The 21883-nt window shown below is 50.4% G+C and overlaps 2 protein-coding genes and 1 non-coding gene across 3 annotated transcripts; 1 reads left to right on the forward strand and 2 right to left on the reverse strand.

Moving 5' to 3' along the window:
• The first annotated feature begins 6119 nt into the window (after nucleotides 1–6119).
• Nucleotides 6120–12823, forward strand: LGALS7B (galectin 7B). The gene is made up of 4 exons (XM_028839350.2): nucleotides 6120–8401; nucleotides 8779–8867; nucleotides 9854–10055; nucleotides 10737–12823. Exons 1-4 carry the CDS (start codon nucleotides 8396–8398, stop codon nucleotides 10848–10850), a joined length of 411 nt encoding a protein of 136 aa, XP_028695183.2. The 5' UTR covers nucleotides 6120–8395; the 3' UTR covers nucleotides 10851–12823.
• LOC144337477 (uncharacterized) lies at nucleotides 6529–12019 on the reverse strand. Its single transcript, XM_077982624.1, has 2 exons — nucleotides 9793–12019; nucleotides 6529–7988 (listed from the first exon to the last, which is right to left on the reverse strand). The coding sequence occupies exon 1, from the start codon at nucleotides 12017–12019 to the stop codon at nucleotides 11285–11287; it is 735 nt and encodes a 244-aa protein (XP_077838750.1). The 3' UTR covers nucleotides 6529–7988; nucleotides 9793–11284.
• A 7783-nt stretch (nucleotides 12824–20606) lies between the features above and the next one.
• LOC114674233 (U6 spliceosomal RNA) lies at nucleotides 20607–20714 on the reverse strand. The gene has a single exon (XR_003725250.2). It is a non-coding gene; the product is annotated as a U6 spliceosomal RNA (small nuclear RNA).
• Between the last annotated feature and the right edge of the window lie 1169 nt (nucleotides 20715–21883).

The raw sequence follows: 21883 nt of genomic DNA on the forward strand, positions 1-21883 counted from the left end.
ATATGGACTCACACCTTCCTTATTTATTTATTTTTTTTTAATTTTTTGAGATGGAGTCTCTGTGTCGCCCAGGCTGGAGGGGTGATCTCTGCTCACTGCAACCTCTGCCTCCCAGGTTCAAGCTATTCTCTTGCCTCAGCCTCCTGAGTAGCTGGGACTACCGGTACGCACCACCACGCCTGGCTAATTTTTTTGTATTTTTAGTACAGACAGGGTTTTGTGATGTTGGTCAGGCTGGTCTTGAACTCCTGACCTCAGGTGACCCATCCACCTTGGCCTCCCAAAGTGCAGGTGTGAGCCACTGTGCCTGGCCTCACTTTCCTATTTTGTTCACTGTTTCACCACCCATGGCTCTCCGTGTCACAGATTTCACCTGGGGGAGTCCTTCAAGCTGGATCCTATATCTTTGCAATGTGCCCCAACACTGTGAACAATTTCGCATTTTCTGATCCTAGTCGTTCCAGCACATTTTGTACTTTCCCTGTTCAAGCCTTGAAGCAGCCATTTCTACCAGGGTCCCTTAGTAGAGACAGGCATAGCCCTGAGGAACCAAATCTGGGCACAGCGTGCTCACTGCTATTCAGGTGTCTCTACTCCCAGCCACTCCAGCACACAGAGGGGGCATCTGGGAACACGTATGTGTGTCTATGCACACACAGATGCATGTATACATATTGACATCTGTAGTTATATCTCTTTCAGACAGAGATAATAGCAAGGACAGATACCGTATGATTACCGTATGATTCCCTCCTATGACACCTGGAGTGCAGTCAAATTCAAAGAGAGAGAAAGGAGCACAGTGGTTGCCAGGCACTGGGGAGAGGGGATGAGGGGTTGGTGTTTAATGGGCACAGAGGTTCAGCTGGGCAAGATGAATAAGGCCTGGAGCCGGATGGTGGTGATGGTTGTGCAACAGTGTGAATGCATTTAATCCCACAGAACTGTATATTTAAAACTAAGGAAAATGGCAAATTTTACATTCTATTTTATTTTATTTGAGACACAGTCTCACTCTGTCACCAAGCCTGGAGTGCAGTGGTGCGATCATGGCTCACTGCAACTTCTGCCTCCTGAGTTCAAGCATGAACTCGTGCTTGAACTTCTGGCCTCAAGTGATTTGCCCGCCTTGGCCTCCCAAATGCTGGGATTACAGGCGTGAGCCACTGTGCCCGGCCTCTATATATTTTATCTTTTTTTTTTTTTGAGATAGAGTCTCCCTCTGTCGCCCAGGCTAGAGTGCAATGGTGCGATCTCAGCTCACTGCAACCTCTGCCTCCCGGGTTCAAGCGATACTCCTGCCTCAGCATCCTGAGTAGGTGGGGTTACAGGTGCCGGCCATCACACTCGGCTGATTCTGGTATTTTTGGTAGAGACGGGGTTTCACTATGTTGGTCAGGCTGCTCTCGAACTCCTGACCTCGTGATCCGACTGCCTCGGCCTCCCAAAGTTCTGGGATTACAGGTGTGAGCCACCGCACCGGCCATTTTATCATATATTTTTTAAAAAGAGGCGGGGTGCAGCGGCTCATGCCTTGTAATCCCAACACTTTGGGAGGATAAGGCAGGAGGATTACTTGAGCCCAGGAGTTAAAGACCAGGGTAACATAGTGAGACCCTGTCTCTGAAAAATACAAAACATTAGCCGGGCATGTTGGTGCACGCCTGTGGTCTCAGCTACTCAGGAAGCTGAAGTGAGAGGATTGCTTGAGCCTGGGATGGGAAGCCTCCAGTGAGCCAAGATCGAACTACTGCACTCCAACCTGGGTGACAGTGAGCCCCTGTCTCAAAAAGGAAAAAGAGAGAGAGAGAAAGGAAAGGAAAGGGAGGGGAGGGGAAGGGAGAGGAGGGGAGGGGAGGGGAGGGAAGGGGAGAGGACGGGAAGGGAGGGGAAGGGAGGGGAAGGGAAAAGAAAGAGAAAGAGGAAGGAAGGGAGGGAGGGAGGGAGGAAAGGAGGGAGGGAGGGAGGGAGAAAGGAAGGAAGGAAGGAAGGAAGGAAGGAAGGAAGGAAGGAAGGAAGGAAGGAAGGGAGGGAGGGAGGGAGGGAGAAAAAATGAGAGAGGTCTAGGCAAGGTGGCTGACATCTGTAATCCTAGCACTTTGAGAAGCTGAGGCAGTATGACTGCTTGAGGCCAGGAGTTTTGAGACCAGCCTGGGCAACATAGTGAGACCCCGTCTCTACAAAATAACACTAAAACTTAGTCAGGCCTTGTGGGGGTGTGCCTGTAGTTCCAGCTACACAGATGACTGAGGCGGGAAAATCGCTTGAGCCTAGGAGTGTGAGATGGCAGTGGGGCCATGATCACGCCACTGCACTGGGCAACAGAGTAAGACCCTGTTTCCAAATTTAAAAAATGGTGAAAGTGGTACATTTTATGTTATGTATATTTTTATCATATTTAAAAAGAGTCCAGGCCGGCGCGGTGGCTCACAACTGTAATTCCAGCACTTTGGCAGGCCGAGGCGATGGATCACTTTGAGACCAGCCTGGCCAACATGGTGAAACCTGTCTTTACTAAAAATACAAAAATTAGCCAGGTGTAGTGGCAGGTGCCTGTAATCCCAGCTACTGGGGAGGCTGAGGCAGGAGAATCGCTTGAACCCGGGAGGCCTGAACCCGGGAGGCAGAGGTTGCAGTGAGCGGAGATCACACCACTGCACTCCAGCCTGGACTCTAAATAAACAAAAAAAAACATGTTAAATTAAATAAAAATAAAAATAGTACAAACCTGCCCCACCAAATAACCCAATCCTCAAACCATTAGCTCATGCTAATGCCTCCACTTCCAGTCCAGCTCCACGGGGCTGGTGCCTGCCTCTCCCTTTCTGTATCTGTAACTGCCTCCTGGAAAAAGAAAGCAGTCCCAGTACTCATCTCTGACTCCCACACGGCGCCTCCCCCACAGGCCGGCTCCAATGCCCCTCGGTCAGCACCCACCCTACGTAGTGTCCTCTTCCCATGCCGGGAGCTCAGGCTCCCTCTCATGTGTCCTGCTGGCCCTCACTGGGCACTTACGGGCAGCCTGTGCCGAGCGCTCTTCATCCTGCTCAGCCCTGACCCCCAAACACCTCCCCCAAGGACATCCCGCCCCAATCAGCCCATTCAGGGCCACCAGGACCTTGTTCAGCCCCACATAATGGCTTTAGGGCCCAATTGTTCAGCAAAGGAAGGAAAGGAAGGAAGAAGAAAAAGCTATGCATGTATTTTACTGTTTAAGCATTGAAATGTACAGGAATCACGAGGAAACTTACAAGAATTACTTGGACGAGTTTATAGAGCAATTGAAACACTGAAAAATGAATAACCTCTAAAATTAAGCATTCAGTTTAAAATATTTAAAAGAGTTTAATTAACGAAGTTTATAAATGGAACTGAACACTAGAGAATAGACGTTTTCTTAGCAGCAATTGGATTCTTCTATTAATATTTACTATATTTATAAAAATAGAGTTGTAGGATTTCCAATGGGCATAAAAGCTTAAGAATAAAGTGAGTTTCTGTTGTTTTTTGTTTTTGTTTTTGTTTTGTTTTGTTTTGTTTTTTGATGGAGTCTTGCTCTGTCTCCCAGGCTGAAGTGCAGTGGTGTGATCTCGGCTTACCGCAACCTCTGTCTCCTGGGTTCAAGTGATTCTCCTGCTTCAGCCTCCCAAGTAGCTGGGATCACAGGTGTGTGCCACCACACCCAGCTAATTTTTTTTCTTTTTTTTTTTTTTTTTATATTTTTAGTAGAGACAGGGTTTCACTATGTTGGCCAGGCTGGTCTCAAATTCCTGACCTCAGGTGATCCACCGTCTTGGCCTCCCAAAGTGCTGGGATTACAGATGTGAGCCACTGCGCCTGGCCAAGAACAAAGTGAGATTTCTTTCTTTTTTTTTTTTTTGAGAGGAAGTCTCACTCTTGTCCCCCCGGCTGGAATGCAATGGCGCATTCTTGGCTCACTGCAACCTCCGCCTCCTAGGTTCAAGCAATTCTTCTGCCTCAGCCTCCTGAGTAGCTGGGATTACAGGTGCATGCCACCATGCCCGGCTAATTTTTTCTATTTTTAGTAGAGACAGGGTTTCACCATGTTGGCCAAGCTGTTCTCGAACTCCCGACCTCAGGTAATCCGCCCGCCTCGGCCTCCCAAAGTGCTGGGATTACAGGTGTGAGCCACTGCGCTCAGCTAAAGTGAGAATTCTAAGTGTCATTTTCATCATTGGAATGTTGATTTACAAAAAGCAGTCCCTGAATTACCTTCACTGTGTACAAAAAATAACCAAAATGTCACCAACAAAATGACATTCATGGAGCCTGAATTTTTATTTTGTTTTATTTTTTTTGAGACGGAGTCTCGCTGTGTTGCGTAGGCTGGAGTGCAGTGGCCGGATCTCAGCTCACTGCAAGCTCCGCCTCCTGGGTTTACACCATTCTCCTGCCTCAGCCTCCCGAGTAGCTGGGACTACAGGCGCCCGCCACCGCGCCCGGCTAGTTTTTTGTATTTTTAATAGAGACAGGGTGCCACCGTGTTAGCCGGGATAGTCTCGATCTCCTGACCTCGTGATCCGCCCGTCTCGGCCTCCCAAAGTGCTGGGATTACAGGCTTGAGCCACCGCGTCTGGCTGAATTTTAAATCTCTACAACCACCTAGTGTGCAATTAGTTACTTTTCATCTAAATTATTTCCTAAAAGAGGCATCAAGTCAGAAAAATCAGTCTACTCCCTCTTCTTTATTTGAGACAAATGAACTTTGGTGGCCAGTCAGCGCTCAGGAGTGGTCAGGCCCAGTGGCTCATGCCTGTAATCCCAGCAGTTTGGGAGGCTAAAGCAGGCAGATCGCTTGACTCCAGGAGTTCAAGACCAGCCTAGGCAACATGGTAAAACCCTCTCTCTGCAAAAAACACACAATTAACCAGGCTTGGTGGCGTGTGTCTGTAGCCCCAGCTACTCGGGAGGCTGAGGTGGGAAGATTTCTTGAGCCCAGGAGGCTTAAGCTTAGAAGGTTGAGGCTGCAGTGAGCGGAGACTGCACCACTGCACTCCAGCCTGGGTGACAGAGTGAGATCCCCATCTCAAAAAACAAAACAAAAAAATGGTCAGGAGTGACACTGGCCGGTGGCTTCCTGGAACAAGAAAAGAGGCCACTATCTCCTGGACACCAGGAAACTTAATTGAGGAGGTGGTTAGATAGGTCTCCACAGTTCTCAAAATCAGTGAACTATAGTATCTGCATCTTTTATTTTATGGGAAGGATACCTTCATAGAAAGGCTATTGAGAAATACATACATTTTTTATTATTATTGTATATATTTTTTGAGACAGAGTCTTGTTCTTGTTGCCCAGGCTAGAGTGCAATGGTGCTATCTTGGCTCACTGCAATTTCTGCCTCCTGGGTTCAAGCGATTCTCCTGCCTCAGCCTCTCGAGTAGCTGGGACTACAGGTGTGCACCACCACACCCGGCCTACATTAACTATTTAAAATTGAAAAAAGGCGGCCAGGTGCGGTGGCTTACACATATAATCCCAGCACTTTGGGAGGCTGAGGCAGGTGGATCACCTGAGGTCAGGAGTTCAAGGCCAGTCTGGTCAACATGGTGAAACCCCATCTCTACTAAAAATACAAAAAGTAGCCGGGCATGGTAGGCAGGCACCTGTAATCCCAGCTACTCAGGAGGCTGAGGCAGGAGAATCACTTGAACCTGGAAGGTGGAGGTTGCAGTGAGCCAAGATCGAACCACTGCACTCCCACCTGGGCAACAGAGTGAGACTCTGTCTCAAAAAAAAAAGAAAAAAAGAAAAAAGGCTCATGAAAACACTACTTCAGGCCAGGCGCAGTGGCTCACACCTGTACTCCCAGCACTTTGGGAGGCTGAGGAGGGCGGATCATGAGGTCAGGAGTTCGAGACCAGCTTGACCAACATGCTGAAACCCCGTCTCTACTAAAAATACAATAATTAGCCAGGCGTGGTGGTGGGTGCCTGTAATCCCAGCTACTCGGGAGGCTGAGGCAGGAGAATTGCTTGAACCCGGGAGGTGGAGTTTGCAGCAAGCCGAGATTGTGCCACTGCACTCCAGCCTGGGTGACTCTATCTCAAAAAAAAAAAGAAAGAAAAAAAGAAAATATTGTTTCACAACTGATGAGAAAGATAACCAACACTAATGAATAAGAGCCCATCAAGGATGCATATCAGTTACAGGAAAGGAACCAGCCTTTTAGACTGATAACAAATTGACTACAATCATTTGGCCAATGACTTAAGACAAGTTGGGGCTTGCAGGTTGGTTGGGTGTGAAGTCATATCCAGCCGCAGTGAAGTGATAAATAAAAAGATGTTCTTGGGAAACAATAGCGAGGTACAGAATGATGCAAGTAACGTAAAGAGTGTTTTTTCTTTTTGTGGACTAAGGTCTCACTCTGTTGCCCAGGCTGGAGAGCCGTGGTATGACCATAGGTCCCTGCAGCCTCTGACCTCCTGGGCTCAAGCGATTCTCCTGCCTCAGTCTCCCAAGGAGCTGGAATTACAGGCAGATGTGCACCAACCCACTGGGCTATTTTATTTTATTTTTATTTTTTGTAGTGATGAGGTCTTGCTGTGTTGCCCAGTCGTGAGTGTCTTCTTTAGAATGGTCAATAATGTTAGAATGACGGAATCCACCATTCAGGGGAACGTTCTCGGGAACTAACTGAGTTGGGCTGGTGGTGTGATCAGCGGACACCCCACTGTCCTCTCTCTTCGTGCCCATGACATGTCCTTGGCACAAAGACCCCTCTGGAGCTGAGGGCCTGGCCGCTTCCTTGGCTGAGAGGTGGCCCCCTGTCCAAGCCTCAGTTTTGTCCTCTGAAAAATGGGGGTGTTTGCAGCCCCCACCAAAATGCAGCTGCCAGCCTCCCTCTCTGAGCTCATGTGCCAGAGAACTGATCCTCCAGCTTGGTGCCTTGGAGTGTGTGGGGAGGGGCGAGAGCCTGGGGGCCTGGGACACAGAGGGTGGAGGATGGTTCCGGGTCTGGTGTCTCCACCCAAACTTTCCACTGCCAGCCTGCCTGTGCGCAGCCCTCTCAGCAGCCTGCTGGGTGGGGCAGGAGCCAGAGTGGGGAGTGGAAAATGTCCAGGAGGGCTGCTGGGCTGCTAGGAGTGGTTTCTGCTCTGCTCCCACACTATCCCTGTCTTTCAGAAGCATCTTTCAGCCCTGCCCGCCCCTCCCCCAAGCCAATTCCCAAACCTTAGTTCTCTTCTAGAGTCTTAGACCCAAGGGGGCTGTTTCGGGGCTGGCGAGAGGGTCCCCACCTTGCTCTGCTTTTGATCGAGATGGTGATGGGGTGCTAGGCCACCCACCACCCCAAAACCTGCCTCATCCTGACCTGCAAACTTGGTGGCATGATGGTAGCAGTCTTGGAAGGAGGAACAAGAGAGACTTGAAGGAGACAAGTGGGACAGGAATACGCAGTAGACAGAGTTAGAGGCAGAGACGGACAGAGTGAGACAGCCAGTCCCAGAGACAGAACCCACAGGAGAGGCACAAGCAGAGGTGAGGAGAGCCAGAGGTCGGCGCAGCGGGTCCTGCATGGCTCATGCCTTTGGCAAATCACTTCCCACCCCAGCCTCAGCCTCCTCCTCTGTACAATGGGAGTGGCTCATGTTCCTCCTATTGGAATGGTGGGGTCCCAATCAGTGATTTCCTGCATATCCTGGGCAGCCCAGGGGCCTAGGAAATGACAGGCATAGTCCTAGTGGATCCCCTCCTTTCACCTCTCCTGACTGAGGACTTCCATGAAGTGGGCACACTCCAGGACCCAGGGGTGCAGCACTGAGGGGATCAGGCAGGCCCCCTGTGAACCCGTGAAGCTTCCCCGTCTGTCACTATCACTCCTACTGCGGCTGCTGTTCCATTGCAGAGGCAGAAGCTTAGATTTCAGCGCCGACATCCTCAGTCCAGGCAGGAGGTTCTTAGCTGGAGAGAAGGATCTGGAGTTCCCACCCAGATTGGCCTCCCAGGACCTAATACGTCTGTGTCTAAAATAAGAGAAATTACTTCTTTCAGACAGGTTTGAAAAGAACAAATAATTACATGAAATGAAATAGAGGCTCTCCGTGCGCCAGGCAGTGGGAAGGCAGGGCTGGAGGGGCGGTGGCATGAGGAGCCTTCTCTGCTGTGAGTTTATTATTGTTAAATGGTCCCTCTTATTATCATCTCCTAGGAGGGGCAGTGCACCTGGGCCCTGGGTGATGGAGGGGATCAGGGCCCCCAAGAAGAGGTGCCACTCCCGCTTCGCCAGGCTTGCCCCAGGGCCAGGGTCTGTGCCAGGTGTGGGTGGTGGGTGGGAAGAGGTGGGGTGAGTCATCAGGGCCAGCCCCGCCCTGCTTTTATTTAAGGTCCCCAGCAGTCCCCAGCACCACGGCTGCCTGACCCTGTCCCAGCCATGTCCGTGAGTGCTCCAGAGGCCCAGGGCGGGGCCGAGTAGGGAGGGGGCTGGGGGCTCCTCTTTCAAAGGAGCAAGTGGGCAGTGGGTGCGCCATGGATGGACCTGGGCTGTGGCCTCTGGGTGACCGCCCTTCCTGATTGTCCCCTCTACCTCTTTGTGGCTTCCTCTGGGTCCCTCTTTGAGGATTTTTGTTTTTCTTTGTCGCTCTCCCCATCTGTTTCTCTGTCTCTGGTCTCTTTCCTGCCTCTCTGCCACCCTTTTCTCTTCCACTGATTTCTGCCAGTCTCAGTCCTGGTCGACTCCTCTGAGGGGTGACCCACCTTCTGCCTCCCTCCTCAGTCTCACTGGCTCACAGTGGCCCCTGCACTCCACTCTTGCAGAACGTTCCCCACAAGTCCTCACTGCCCGAGGGCATCCGCCCTGGCACGGTGCTGAGAATTCGTGGCTTGGTTCCTCCCAATGCCAGCAGGTGAGACCCCAGGCCCTAGGGGTAAAGGGTACAGGTCTCTAGGCTCAGCTGACCCCCAATTTTTGCAGTCCAGAAATAGGGGCCCTAGGCCATCTGTATCCACCAGGCTAGGAGTCCGGGGCCATTTCTGACCTCAAATCTGATATATTCACTTATTTGCCCCATGCCTTTGTGGCTGGGGTCCCTAAGTTTCCCTAAGAATTTGAGGTTCCTGGGTAATCTCAGGGTTCCTAGATACAGTCCTATGACTTCCATGTCTGAGTCCCAGGGAACTCTGGGAATACTCCAAGTCCTGTAGACACCTGGACCCTGGGAGTCTTTGCCAAGCCATCCTTTGACTTCCTGGCTAAGGAACTTTGGGCCTTCTGGATTCTGGGGCACCCTGGAAATACTGGGCTTCCTGGTATTCTTCTTTGTCCTGTAGAACCTGAGGGTTCCCTGGGCATCAGGAGCGCCCTGGCCATCACCCAGACCTCCTGGGCAGCTCCCAGGCTCTTTGGAAATGAGGGCACCCTGCCCTAAGCATAGTGACTTTGGTCTGGGCAGGTTTCTGCCAAGGGCCTCATGACATTTTGGCTGCCTTGGGAATCTAAGCTCCCTGGTCATTAGTCAGCCACCTCTCCTGCTATGTGTGCCTGTCTTCAGGTCCCTGTTAATTTGGGGGTGCTCTGGGAATGGGGAGTCCCAGCCCATAAGCCTTTTGAAGGACTTTGGTCTGGGTGGTTTATTTTTTGTTTGTTCGTTCATTTTTTTGTAAGATGGGGTCTTGCTATGTTGCCCAGGCTGGTCTTTAACTTCTGGGCCCAAGTGATCCTCCCTTCTCCACCTCCCAGAGTGCTGGGATTACAGGGTGAGCCACTGCACCCAGCCAACATTTCATTTACTTATTCATTCAAAGTGAATTGTAGACATCAGTATTCCTCACCTTCAACATTTCTTGGTCTGGGTGGTTTCTGAGCCCTGACGGCCACCAACCCCACTTCCAGGTTCCACATAAACCTGCTGTGCGGGGAGGAGCAGGACTCCGATGCCGCCCTGCATTTCAACCCCCGGCTGGACACGTCGGAGGTGGTCTTCAACAGCAAGGAGCAAGGCTCCTGGGGCCGCGAGGAGCGCGGGCCTGGCGTTCCTTTCCAGCGCGGGCAGCCCTTCGAGGTGCTCATCATCGCGTCCGACGACGGCTTCAAGGTGCGTCTCTGAGACAGGGGCATGGACGCCAAGACCTAGGTCCCTGGAGCAGAGGGTTGGGCAAAGCCAGGCTATTGGTAGAAGGCAGGGAGGTTGGGGCGGGGTGAGGGGGGTAGGGAAGGCGTGGCCAAGGCAGAGAAGGGTGTCGTTCGACCCTCTCTCTCGCCTAAACAACTCCCACTTGGGTCAGAGAGACAGCAGGGTCAGGAGGAGGCGAGCACCAGCCCAGTGTCCAAGGGGTGGGCGTCCTAGCGGGAAGGCGTGGCCCTGACTCGCCATTCCAGACCCTAATCCCAGTTCATTCCTTCCTGAGGTCCGGGGTTTGAGGCATGGGAAAGAATGGGTTGGAGACAGCGCCCAGGAAGTCATCCTAGCTAAAGGGTTGGGGGGTGGAGGTGGCGGCAGATCCTCCGCCACCCAGACCTTAAGCGAATTCACCTCCCTCCTCTGCGCTTTAATAGCGGGTAATGGTCGCGGATATAATAATATCCATTACCAAGACTAAAAAAGCCGTTTTTTACTGCGCCATCCAGTAAACTCGTTTGATCCTCACGCAAGAGTTAGAATGAACAATAGGCCCATTTTCCCAGTGGGGAAACTGAGGCCCAGAGGGGATGAGTGATTTCCCCAGGGCCACCCAGCATGGGCCTCCGGAATCCTCACCACCGACCCTCCCTGCAGGCCGTGGTTGGGGATGCCCAGTACCACCACTTCCGCCACCGCCTGCCGCTGGCGCGCGTGCGCCTGGTGGAGGTGGGCGGGGACGTGCAGCTGGACTCCGTGAAGATCTTCTGAGCAGAAGCCCAGGCGGGCCTGGGGCCTTGGGTGGCAAATAAAGCGTTAGCCCGCAGCGCGACTGTGTCTGTGTCCCATTCACTGAGATGAGCAAACTGAGGCCCAGAGAGGCCAAGATACTGGCTCGGAGCCTCACAGCGAATCCGATGCGGAGGCGGGTTCTGAGCCTGCCTGTGCTTAGGACACTTTCTGTCTGCGAAGGCATGAGAGTCGCTATCTGGGAAGGAGTGGGTCTGGGGCGTGTCCTGACGCAGCATTTATGCAAAGCAAGCCAGGCCGAAATGTGGTCTGGCGGATCTGCTGGCGTTCGGGACGCGGAGACGCTCATCACAGGTCCTGGTGTCCCCACTGCACATCTAAGGGGCGCCAATATGGGTCCATCTGCAAAGGGGGCGAATGAGTCCCACCTTTCTGGTCACCTGTGGGCCCCAGTCCTACGCGTGGAAAGCGTGTTCTAATATCCCCGGATCCCTGGGTCCCGTATCCTCCTGCAGCTCATCTCTCCCACCCTCTTCTCTCCTGGCCTCCCGCCCCCAGAGACGTGCCGGGTGGGGCTGGGAAGCCCGACGGTCGTCTCCGGCCTCCCACTGTAGGGAGTCGACCTGTTCCGACTCGGGACAGGTACCCGCCTGCGCACCCTCGGGGCAGACGCGATGGCAGCGGCCCCGGCTCCGCGGAGCAGCAGGGAGGACTTGAAGGACGGCGCGGGGTTTCCGTGGCGCAGCGAGCCCCATTCCCACGCGCCCTCCACTCTCCCCCACGGCCCCGACCCCGGCCCTAGCCCTGGTCACTGTGACGGGAGGGGAAGGGGACGCCAAGTGCAGCCCGACCCCAGTGTGACTTTCAGGGTTCAGGGCGTCGCTGGGGCTCCCCTTAATGGCGGGGTTGGGGTGGGAGATGCTGGGAGCACTGTGCGCCCTGAGCCCGCACCCTCGCCGAGGCACCCTCGCCGAGGCACCCTCGCCGGGGCACCCTGCAGCGGCCGTGGGTCTCAGCCCGGGACCGAGGAGGCAGGCCAGGGCTGAGATCGGAAGCTGCACGTGGGTGTTCAGGGCCGGCTGTTCCGGAACCTTAGTCCCGAGCCACAGCTTGGTGGGCGCCCCAGGGCTTGGGCTTCGATCCCTGCCCTTGAGCCTCCGACCCCCTGGCGTCCGCCTTCGGCATTGCATCCTGGACCGAGGCGGACGCAGGAAGCTGGGGTGGTTCTTGGCCTGGCCTGAATCCGATTCTGGAGTCGAGTGGGGACGCCAGGTTCGCTGCAGGGCCCAGGCGCGTTCAGGACCTGGGGTTTTAGGCCCCTGCGACCTTCGAGCTGAGCGGTCACTTCCCGTGACTGGCCCTGGAGTGAGTGGGCGGCGGTCAGGAGGGAGCCCCGCTCAGGCGAGGAGACCTGGAAGAGGCCGGATTCTCGTAGTTCTCCGGGGCTCCTGCTTGAATGAGTTCGCTCTTATTTCATTTGGCTGTGACGAGTGGTTTTAAAATATCAGTTTTTTCATAAAGATAATATATGCATCTGGTATACATTTCAAAACATACACTGAAATGAACACACATGATTGGCACAAGTGGTGAATGTGGTTGGGTCTTCGGATTAGATGATAGCGATCCAGCCGTGTTAATGTCCTGATTTTCACCGTTGACCGACAGTGTACATGTGGGAACCTGTCCCTGTTTATGGAAAATATAGTTAGGTATTTGGTGGTGCACCATGTTTGCGACTTATTCTCAAATGGTTCTGAGGCAGGAAAATAGGGTCTGGAGGCAGGGAACATAAGGCGGATTCACACTTCAGCTATGACAGGAAACATCCTCTCTATTTACATGGGGCGTACAGCAAGTAACCAATGGAAACCTCTAGAAGGTATTTAAACGCCAAAAAATTATGTAACCCAGCCCTTGAGCCCCTGTGTTCCCGGTGCACCCACACTGTGGGGTATATTTTTATTTTCAATAAATCTCTGCCTTTGTTGCTTCATTATTTCCTTGCTTTGTTTGTCCATTTTGTCCAGTTCTTCATTCACGAGACCAAGCCCCTGGACACCCTCCATTGCTAACAGTTCATCAAAAAAAAATTTTTTTTTTTTTTTGAGACAGAGTCTCACTCTGTCACCCAGGCTGCACTGCAGTGGCCGGATCTCAGCTCACTGCAAGCTCTGCCTCCCGGGTTTACGCCATTCTCCTGCCTCAGCCTCCCGAGTAGCTGGGACTACACGTGCCCGCCAGGTCGCCCGGCTAGTTTTTCGTATTTTTTAGTAGAGATGAGGTTTCACCAGGTTAGCCAGGATGGTCTCGATCTCCTGACTTCGTGATTCGCCCATCTCGGCCTCCGAAAATGCTGGGATTACAGGCTTGAGCCACTGCGCCCGGCGAAAAATTTTTAAATAAAAATTTTTTTTGTTGAGGCAGGGTTTTGCTCTGTTGTCCAGGCTGAGTGGAGTTGTGGATAAGGGCTTACTGCAGCCTCAACCTCCCAGGCTGAAGCCATCCTCCCACCTCAGCCCCCCAAGTAGCTGGGACTACAGGCACGTGCCATGGTGCCAGGCTAATTTTTTTTTTTTTTTTGGATTTTTGTAGAGCCAGGGTCTTGCTATGTTGCCCAGGCTGGTCTTGAATTCCTGGACTCAGGGGGTCCTCCTGCCCAAAGTCCTGGGATTTCAGGCGTGAGCCACCACACCTGGCCTGTTCATCAAAAATTGAGATTTGTACTGTAGTTACAACTTTCTGTATATTTGTTATTTCAAAGTAAATATATATTTGTTTGTTTATTTAGAGATGGAGTCTCACTCTGTTGCCCAGGCTGGAGTGCAATGGCATGATCTCGACTCACTGCAAACTCCGCCTCCCAGGTTCAAACGATTCTCCTGCCTCAGCCTCCTGAGTAGCTGGAGTGCACCACCATGCCCAGCTAATTTTTGTGTTTTTGTAGAGACAGGGTTTCACTATGTTGGCCAGGCTGGTCTCAAACTCCTGATCTCAGGTGATCTGCCTGCCTCGGCCACCCAAAGCGCTGGGATTATAGGCATGAGCCACCATGCCCGGTCCTATTTTTATTTTTTTACATTTTTTTGAGATAGAGTCTCGCTGTGTTGCTCAGGCTGGAGTGCAGTGGCGTGATCTCGGCTCACTACAACCTCCATCTCCTGGGTTCAAGCAATTCTGCTGCCTCAGCCTCCCGAGTAGCTGGGATTACAGGCGTGCACCACCATGCCTGGCTAATTTTTGTATTTTAGTAGAGACGGGGTTTCACCATGTTGATCAGGCTGGTCTCAACACCTGACCTCAAGTGATCCGCCCGCCTTGGCCTCCCAAAGTGCTGGGATTACAGGCTTCAGTGACCACACCCAGCCACATATGCATTTTCCTTTTTTTTTTTTTTTTTTTTTGAGAGGGAGTGTTGCTGTCTCTCAGGCTGGAGTGCAGTGGCATGGTATCAGCTGACTGCAACCTCTGCCTCCTGGGTTCTGGCAATTCTCCTGCCTCAGCCCTCTGAGTAGCTGGGATTACAGGTGCCCACCACCATGCCCGGCTAATTTTTGTATTTTTAGTAGAGACGGAGTTTCACCAAGTTGGCCAGGCTGATCTCAAACTCCTGACCTCAAGGGATAGTCCCGCCTCGGCCTCCCAAAGTGCTGGGATTACAGGTGTGAGCCACTGCGCTTGGCCCACATGTGTATTTTCTACAGGCTTCCTTTTGGGAGGCTGAGAGGCAGGCCGATCACCTGAGGTCAAGAGTTTGAGACCAGCCTGGCCAACATGGCGAAACCCTGTCTCTACTAAAAATACAAAACGATTAGCCAGGCGTGGTGGCACGCTTCTATAGTCTCAGCTACTCGGGAGGCTGAGGTACAAGAATCGCTGGAACTCGGGTTGTAGGGGGAGGTTGTGGTGAGCCAAGATTGGGCCACTGCACTCCAGCTGGGCGACAGAGACTCTGTCTCAATTAAAAAAAAAAAAAAGGCCTTCTTTCTGTTATGTTTATGAAAATGCTGTTATCCATCTTCATTTCTTGTGCATTGTTTCAAAAATCTATGTGCATTTAAACACATGCACGTGTAGTTTTACTTTTTTTCCTTCCTCACATAAAGGGTAGCACCCTCTACCCACTGAACCTTTTGGGGGGTTATCCACATTTGTGTTTTGCTTCATTAATTCTCCTGGCGCCTGAGTGCCCCATTGTGTGGAGTAACAAACAAGGAATGTTACCTGAGCCCTCCTTGATGCCTGTTTCACATCATTCAATACATCCAAACAGTGCTGCACAGAACGTTCTGGGACCTATGTCATACCTTTTATTTTTTCTTGAGACAGAGTCTTGTTCTGTTGCCCAGGTTGGAGTGCAGTGGCATGATCTTGACTCATTGCAACCTCCACCTCCCAGGTTCAAGCGATTCTCGTGCCTCAGCCTCCTGAGTAGCTAGGATTACAGGCATGTGCCACCATGCCCAGCTAATTTTTGTATTTTTAGTAGAGATGGGGTTTCACCATGTTGGCCAGGCTGGTCTCGAACTCCTGACCTCAAATGATCTGCCTGCCTTAGCCTCCCAAAGTTATGAGGTTATAGGTGTGAGCCCCTACGCCTGGCCATTTTTTCTTTTTTGTCATCTCCTTTCTGATTATAAAATATATACCTGCTGTGGTGGCACAAGCTTGTGACAGAGCAAGACTTCCTCTCAAAAAAAGAAAAGTAAAATAAATATATTAGTGTGCTTCTTTCTTTCCTTTTTTTTTTTTTTTTTTTCTTTTGAGACAGAGTCTCCCTCTGTCGCCCAGGCTGGAGTGCAGTGGCGCAATCTCAGCTCACTGCAAGCTCCGCCTCCTGGGTTCAAGCGATTCTCCTGCCTCAGCCTCCCAAGTAGCTGGGATTACAGGCACCCACCACCATACTCAGCTAATTTTTTGTATTTTTAGTAGAGATGGGGTTTCACCATGTTAGCCAGGATGGTCTCCGTCTCCTGACCTCAGGTGATCCACCTGCCTGGGCCTCCCAAAGTGCTGGGATTACAGGCGTGAGCCACCGCACCTGTTTTGGCCTGTTTTGTTTTTCAATATCAACTTAATTGAGGTGTAATTTACACACAATAAAATTCCTCCTTTTTAGGTTACAGTTCCGTGAATACATCCGGTTGTGTGGTCATCCGGTCAAGGTACAGGACATTTCCATACCTGTCCCAACCACACCCTTGTCACCTGGGTGGCAGCCACTGATCTGCTCTCCAGCTTCATAAATTAGTTTTTCCTGCTATAAAACTTAGCATAAAAGTGCATTACTCTTTTTTTTTTTTTTTTTTGAGACGGAGTCTCGCTCTGTCACCCAGGCTGGAGTGCAGTGGCCGGATCTCAGCTCACTGCAAGCTCCGCCTCACGGGTTTACGCCATTCTCCTGCCTCAGCCTCCCGAGTAGCTGGGACTATAGGCGTCCGCCACCTCGCCCGACTAGTTTTTTGTATTTTTTTAGTAGAGACAGGGTTTCAACGTGTTAGCCAGAATGGTCTCGATCTCCTGACCTCGTGATCCGCCCGTCTCAGCCTCCCAAAGTGCTGGGATTACAGACTTGAGCCACCGCGCCCGGCCTCGTTTTTTTTTTTTTTTTCTAAATAAACATCTGACAACTGTTGCTTAGTGTAATGTTTTTGAGGTTTATTCGTGTGTTTGCATTTCTTTTTGTCTGAGTTGCAACTTCTGGGCCTCAGAAAACAGTACCCCCAAATGGGCTGAGCACAGTAGCTCATGTTTATAATCCCAGCACTTTGGGAGGCCGAGGCGGGAGCCTTTGAAGACAGGTGTTCCAGAGCAGCAGCCTGGGCATCAAGGTGAGACCACATGTTTTTGTTTTTGTTTTTGAGACGGAGTCTCGATCTGTTGCCCAGGCTGGAGTGCAGTGGCGGGATCTTGGCTCACTACCTCCGTCTCCCGGGTTCAAGCGATTCTCCTGCCTCAGCCACCTGAGTAGCTGGGATTATAGGCGTGTGCCACCATGCCTGGCTAATTTTTTGTATTTTTAGTAGAGACGGGGTTTCACCATGTTGGCCAGGATGGTCTCAGTCTCCTGACCTTATGATCTGCCTGCCTTAGCCTCCCAAAGTGCTGGGATTACAGGCTTGATACACTGCACCCGGCACCTGTCTCTTAAAGAAAGAAAGAAAATATAAATAAATAAATAAATAAATAAATAAATAAATAAATAAATAAATAAGAGGGCCAGGTGGCTGGGCACGGTGACTCATGCCTGTAATTCCGGTAATTTGGGAGGCTAAGGCAGGTGGATTACCTGAGGTCAGGAGGTCAAGACCAGCTCAGCCAACATGGCGAAATCCCATATCTACTAAAAATACAAAAAATTAGCTGGGCCTAGTGGCGCATGCCTTAGTCCCCACTTGGGAAGCTGAGGCAGGAGAATCGCTTGAATCCAGGAGGCAGAGGTTACAGTCAGCCGAGATCGCACCACTGCATTCCAGCCTGGGTGTCAGAGTAAGACTCCATCTCAAAAAAAAAAAAGAAAGGAAAAAAAGAAAAGAAAATGAAAATAATACTCCAAAATGAAGGCCTCAGCAGCAGCTTCAGTAGCAAAAGTTTTCCTTGGACCTTTTCCTGCCCTCCTGTCGCTCAGTCCCATTGTCCCCAAGGCTAGCTATGAAAACTAGAATTTCTATTCCCCAAAGGCAGGTCATAAAAACCAAAACCCTTTTGCCCAAAGCCAGCCATAAAACCTAAAAATATTACTTTAACTTTTCTTCCACCCTATCTGTATAAAAGCTGACCATAGGCCAGCGTGGTGACTCACGCCTGTAATCCCAGCACTTTGGGAGGCCGAGGCAGCCGGATCACCTGAGGTCAGGAGTTTGAGACCAGCCTGACCAACATAGTGAAACCCTGTCTCTACTGAAAATACAAAATTATCCGGGAAATTAGCCGGGTGTGGTAGCATATGCCTATAATCCCAGCTACTCAGGAAGCTGAGGCAGGAGAATGGCTTGAACCCGGGAGGCAGAGGTTGCAGTGAGCTGAGATTTCACCGTTGCACTCCAGCCTGGGCAACAAGAGCGAAACTCTGTCTCAAAAAAAAAAATAAAAAAATAAAAAAATTAGCTGGGTGTGGTGGTGCACATCTATAGTCCCAGCTACTTAGGAGGCTGAAATGGGAAGATCGTTGAGTGGGGGATGTTGAGGCTGCAGGGAGCAGTGATCACGCCACTGCACTCCAACCTGGGGGACAAAGGGAGACCATGTCTCAAAATAATAATAATAATCTGACCTACCTTACTTGACTGTGAGTCATAAAACTCCCATTCCAGAGAGGATCCTGCCCCGTACCTCCACCAAAAAAATACACACTCAAAGAGCCAAAAAAAAAAAAAAAACAAAAGCAAACAAACAAACAAAAAAACCTAGACAGAAAGGCCTTGTTGGTTCTCCCCACTCAGTGTACTCACATTAGATCATACCCTTTTTCATCAGTCATCTTTCTTTTTTCTTTTTTTTTTTTTTTGAGAAAGAGTCTTGCTCTGTCGCCCAGGCTGGAGTGCAGTGGTGCAATCTCAGCTCACTGCAAGCTCCGCCTTCTGGGTTCACGCCATTTTCCTGCCTCAGCCTCCCGAGTAGATGGGACTACAGGCACCCGCCACCCTGCCCGGCTAAGTTTTTGGTATTTTTAGTAAAGACAGGGTTTTACCGTGTTGGCCAGGATGGTCTCGATCTCCTGACCTCGTGATCCACCTGCCTCGGCCTCCCAAAGTGCTGGGATTACAGGCGTGAGCAACCGTGCCCGGCCCCTCCAGTCATATTTCTGTAGGGCTGTCCATACTTTATTAAGCTAGGCCAGGTGTGGGGGCTCATGCCTGTAATCCCAGCACTTTGGGAGGCCAAGGCGGGTGGATTACTTGAGGTCAGGAGTTCAAGACCAGCCTGGGCAACATGGTGAAACCCCGTCTCTACTGAAAATACAAAAATTAGCTGGGCATTGTGGCGGGCGCCTATAATCCCAGCTACTCGGGAGGCTGAGGCAGGAGAATCACTTGAACCAGCGAGACAGTGGTTGCAGTGAGCCAAGATGGCGCCACTGCACTCTGGTCTGGATGATGGAGTGAGACTCCGTCTCAAAACAACAGCAACAACAACAGCAACAACAAAACTTTATTAAACTAAACATAGAAGTAGACGATTTCCTCTGTATCTTTGGGTCATCATTCTAAAGACTCTCATATACACGTTATATATGAGAGTATAGAAATATAGATATATGTATATGCCTTTTCTTCTGTTAACCAACCTCATGTCAATAATTCTTCAACAAACCTTTAGGGGGTGAAGAACCTTGGCCTTCTACATAATCCATTGTATGACCATGGTTCGCTTATCCAGTCACTTGTTGATGGGCAAATTTGTTATATTTATTTCCCAATTGTTTTTATATTTTCTATTTCATTGATTTTCACTTATTTATTTGAGTTCCTTCCTTTTGTTTTTTTTTGTTGTTGTTGTTCGTTTGTTTGTTTTTTGAGATAGAGTCTTGCTCCATCGCCCAGGCTGGAGTGCAGTGGTATAATCTCGACTCACTGCGACCTCTACCTCTTGTGTTCAAGAGACTCTCCTGTCTAGCCTCCCTAGTAGTTGGGACTACAGGCACCAGCGATCACATCTGGCTAATTTTTGTATTTTTAGTAGAGATGGTGTTTCACCATGTTGGTCAGGCTGGTCTTGAACTCCTGACCTCAGGCAATCCGCCTGCCCCAGCGTCTCAAAGTGCAGGCATTATAGGCATGAGCCACTGCGCCCAGCCCATTTGAGGACTTTCTTTTCATTTTTTTTCTTTTTTTTTTTTTTTTAGTGACAGGAACTTGCTCTGTCACCCAGGCTGGAGAGCTGGAGTACAGTAACGCAATCATGGCTTACCGCAGCCTTGAAATCCTAGCCTCAAGCAATCCTCCCCGCCTTGACCTCCCAAAGTGCTCAAGCCACCGTGCCTGGCCTTTCTTCCTTTCTAATACATGAAGCTATAAATTTCCCTCTAAATACTATGGTTAGCTGGATCTTGTATATCCTTAGATCCTGTGTTTTTATTTTTTATTTTTATCTCAAAATCTTTCCTAAATTCCCTTTTGAGTTTTTCTTTGACACATGGGCCATCTGGAAGTCTGTTTTTTATTTTTTATTTTTTATTATTATTTTTTGAGATGGAGTCTCGCTCTGTGGCCCAGGCTGGAGTGCAGTGGCGCGATCTCGGCTCACTGCAACCTCTGCCTCCCGGGTTCAAGTGATTCTCCTGCCCCAGTCTTCCAAGTAGCTGGGGTTACAGGCGCCCGCCACTATGCCCAGCTAATTTTTTGTATTTTTGGTAGAGACTGGGTTTCACCATGTTGGCCAGGCTGGTGTAAAAAACTCCTGACCTTGGGCCGGGCGTGGTGGCTCACACCTGTAATCCCAGCACTTTGGGAGGCCGAGGCGGGCGGATCACAAGGTCAGGAGATCGAGACCATCCTGGCTAACACGGTGAAACCCTGTCTCTACTAAAAATACAAAAAATTAGCCGGGCGTGTTGGCAGGTGCCTGTAGTCCCAGCCACTTGGGAGGCTGAGGCAGGAGAAAGGCATGAACCCAGGAGGCGGAGTTTGCAGTGAGCTGATGGGAGACAGCGAGACTCCATCTCAAAAAAAAAAAAAAAAAAAAAAAAAAAAAAAAAAACAACTCCTGACCTCATGATTCTCCTGCCTCAGCCTCCCAAAGTGTTGGGATTACAGGCGTGGTCACCATGCCCGGCCAAAAAATATGGAATGCTTCATGAATTTGCGTGTCATCCTTGCATAGGGGCCATGCTAATCTTCTCTGTATCATTCCAATTTTTAATACATGTGCTGCTGAAGCGAGCACTATTTCTTTATCTTATTTTAATATTTTGTATTTTTTAAGAAACAGACAGAGTTTTGCTCTGTTGTCCAGGCTACAGTGCAGGGGCGTGATTATGGTTCACGGCGTGTTGAACTCCTGGGTACCAGCCAACCTCCTGCCTCAGCCTCCCTAGCAGCTGGGCCTACAGATATTTGCTACCACATCTGGCTTACTTTTTAAATTTTTTGTAGAGACAGGGTCTTGCCATGTTGCCCAGGCTGGTCTTGAACTCCTGGGCTCAAGCAGTCTTCCCACCTGGTCCCTTAAAGTGCTGGGATTACAGGCTCATGCCATTGCACCCAGCCATCATTTTATTTGCTTATCCATTTGAAGTAAATTGTAAACATCAGTATTTGTCACCCTTAAACATTTCAGCAAGTATATCATTAGGTAGAGTACAATATTTGTTTATGATTCTTTCTTTGTGGTAAGCGTTGTGGAAAGATTCTTTGTTTATATCGGTGAAATGCACAAATCTAAAATGTACAGTTGGCTGGGCACAGCGGCTCACACCTGTAATCCCGACACTTTGGGCGGCTAGGGCAGGAGCATTGCTTGAGCCCAGGGATTCGAGACCAGCCTGAGCAACATAAGGAGACCCCCGTCTTTACAAATATATATATTTTTAATTAGCTGGGCATGGTGGTGCCCACCCTGGGAGGCTGTGGTGGGAGGATCACTTGAGTCCCAGAGGTTGAGCCTGCAATGAACTGTGATCACACCACTGCACTCCAGCCTGGACAATAGAGTGAGATCCTGTCTCAATAAAAACAAAAATAAAAAGAGAATTTAATAAAATAAATAAATTTAAATGTAATAAAACAAAACAAAATATATGAGCCAAGGAGTTCTAACAAATGCACAGAGCTGTGTGACCTAAGGTATGGAACATATCCATCACTCCAGAAAGTTGCTTTAGACATGCGAACATTTGGCCGGGCGCGGTGGCTCAAGCCTGTAATCCCAGCACTTTGGGAGGCCGAGACGGGCGGATCACGAGGTCAGGAGATCGAGACCATCCTGGCTAACACGGTGAAACCCCGTCTCCTGGCTAACACGGTGAAACCCCGTCTCAAAAAACTAGCCGGGCGAGGTGGCCGGCGCCTGTAGTCCCAGCTACTCAGGAGGCTGAGGCAGGAGAATGGCGTAAA

Source organism: Macaca mulatta, chromosome 19, assembly GCF_049350105.2.
Source record: "Macaca mulatta isolate MMU2019108-1 chromosome 19, T2T-MMU8v2.0, whole genome shotgun sequence".
Lineage (NCBI taxonomy): Eukaryota > Metazoa > Chordata > Mammalia > Primates > Cercopithecidae > Macaca > Macaca mulatta.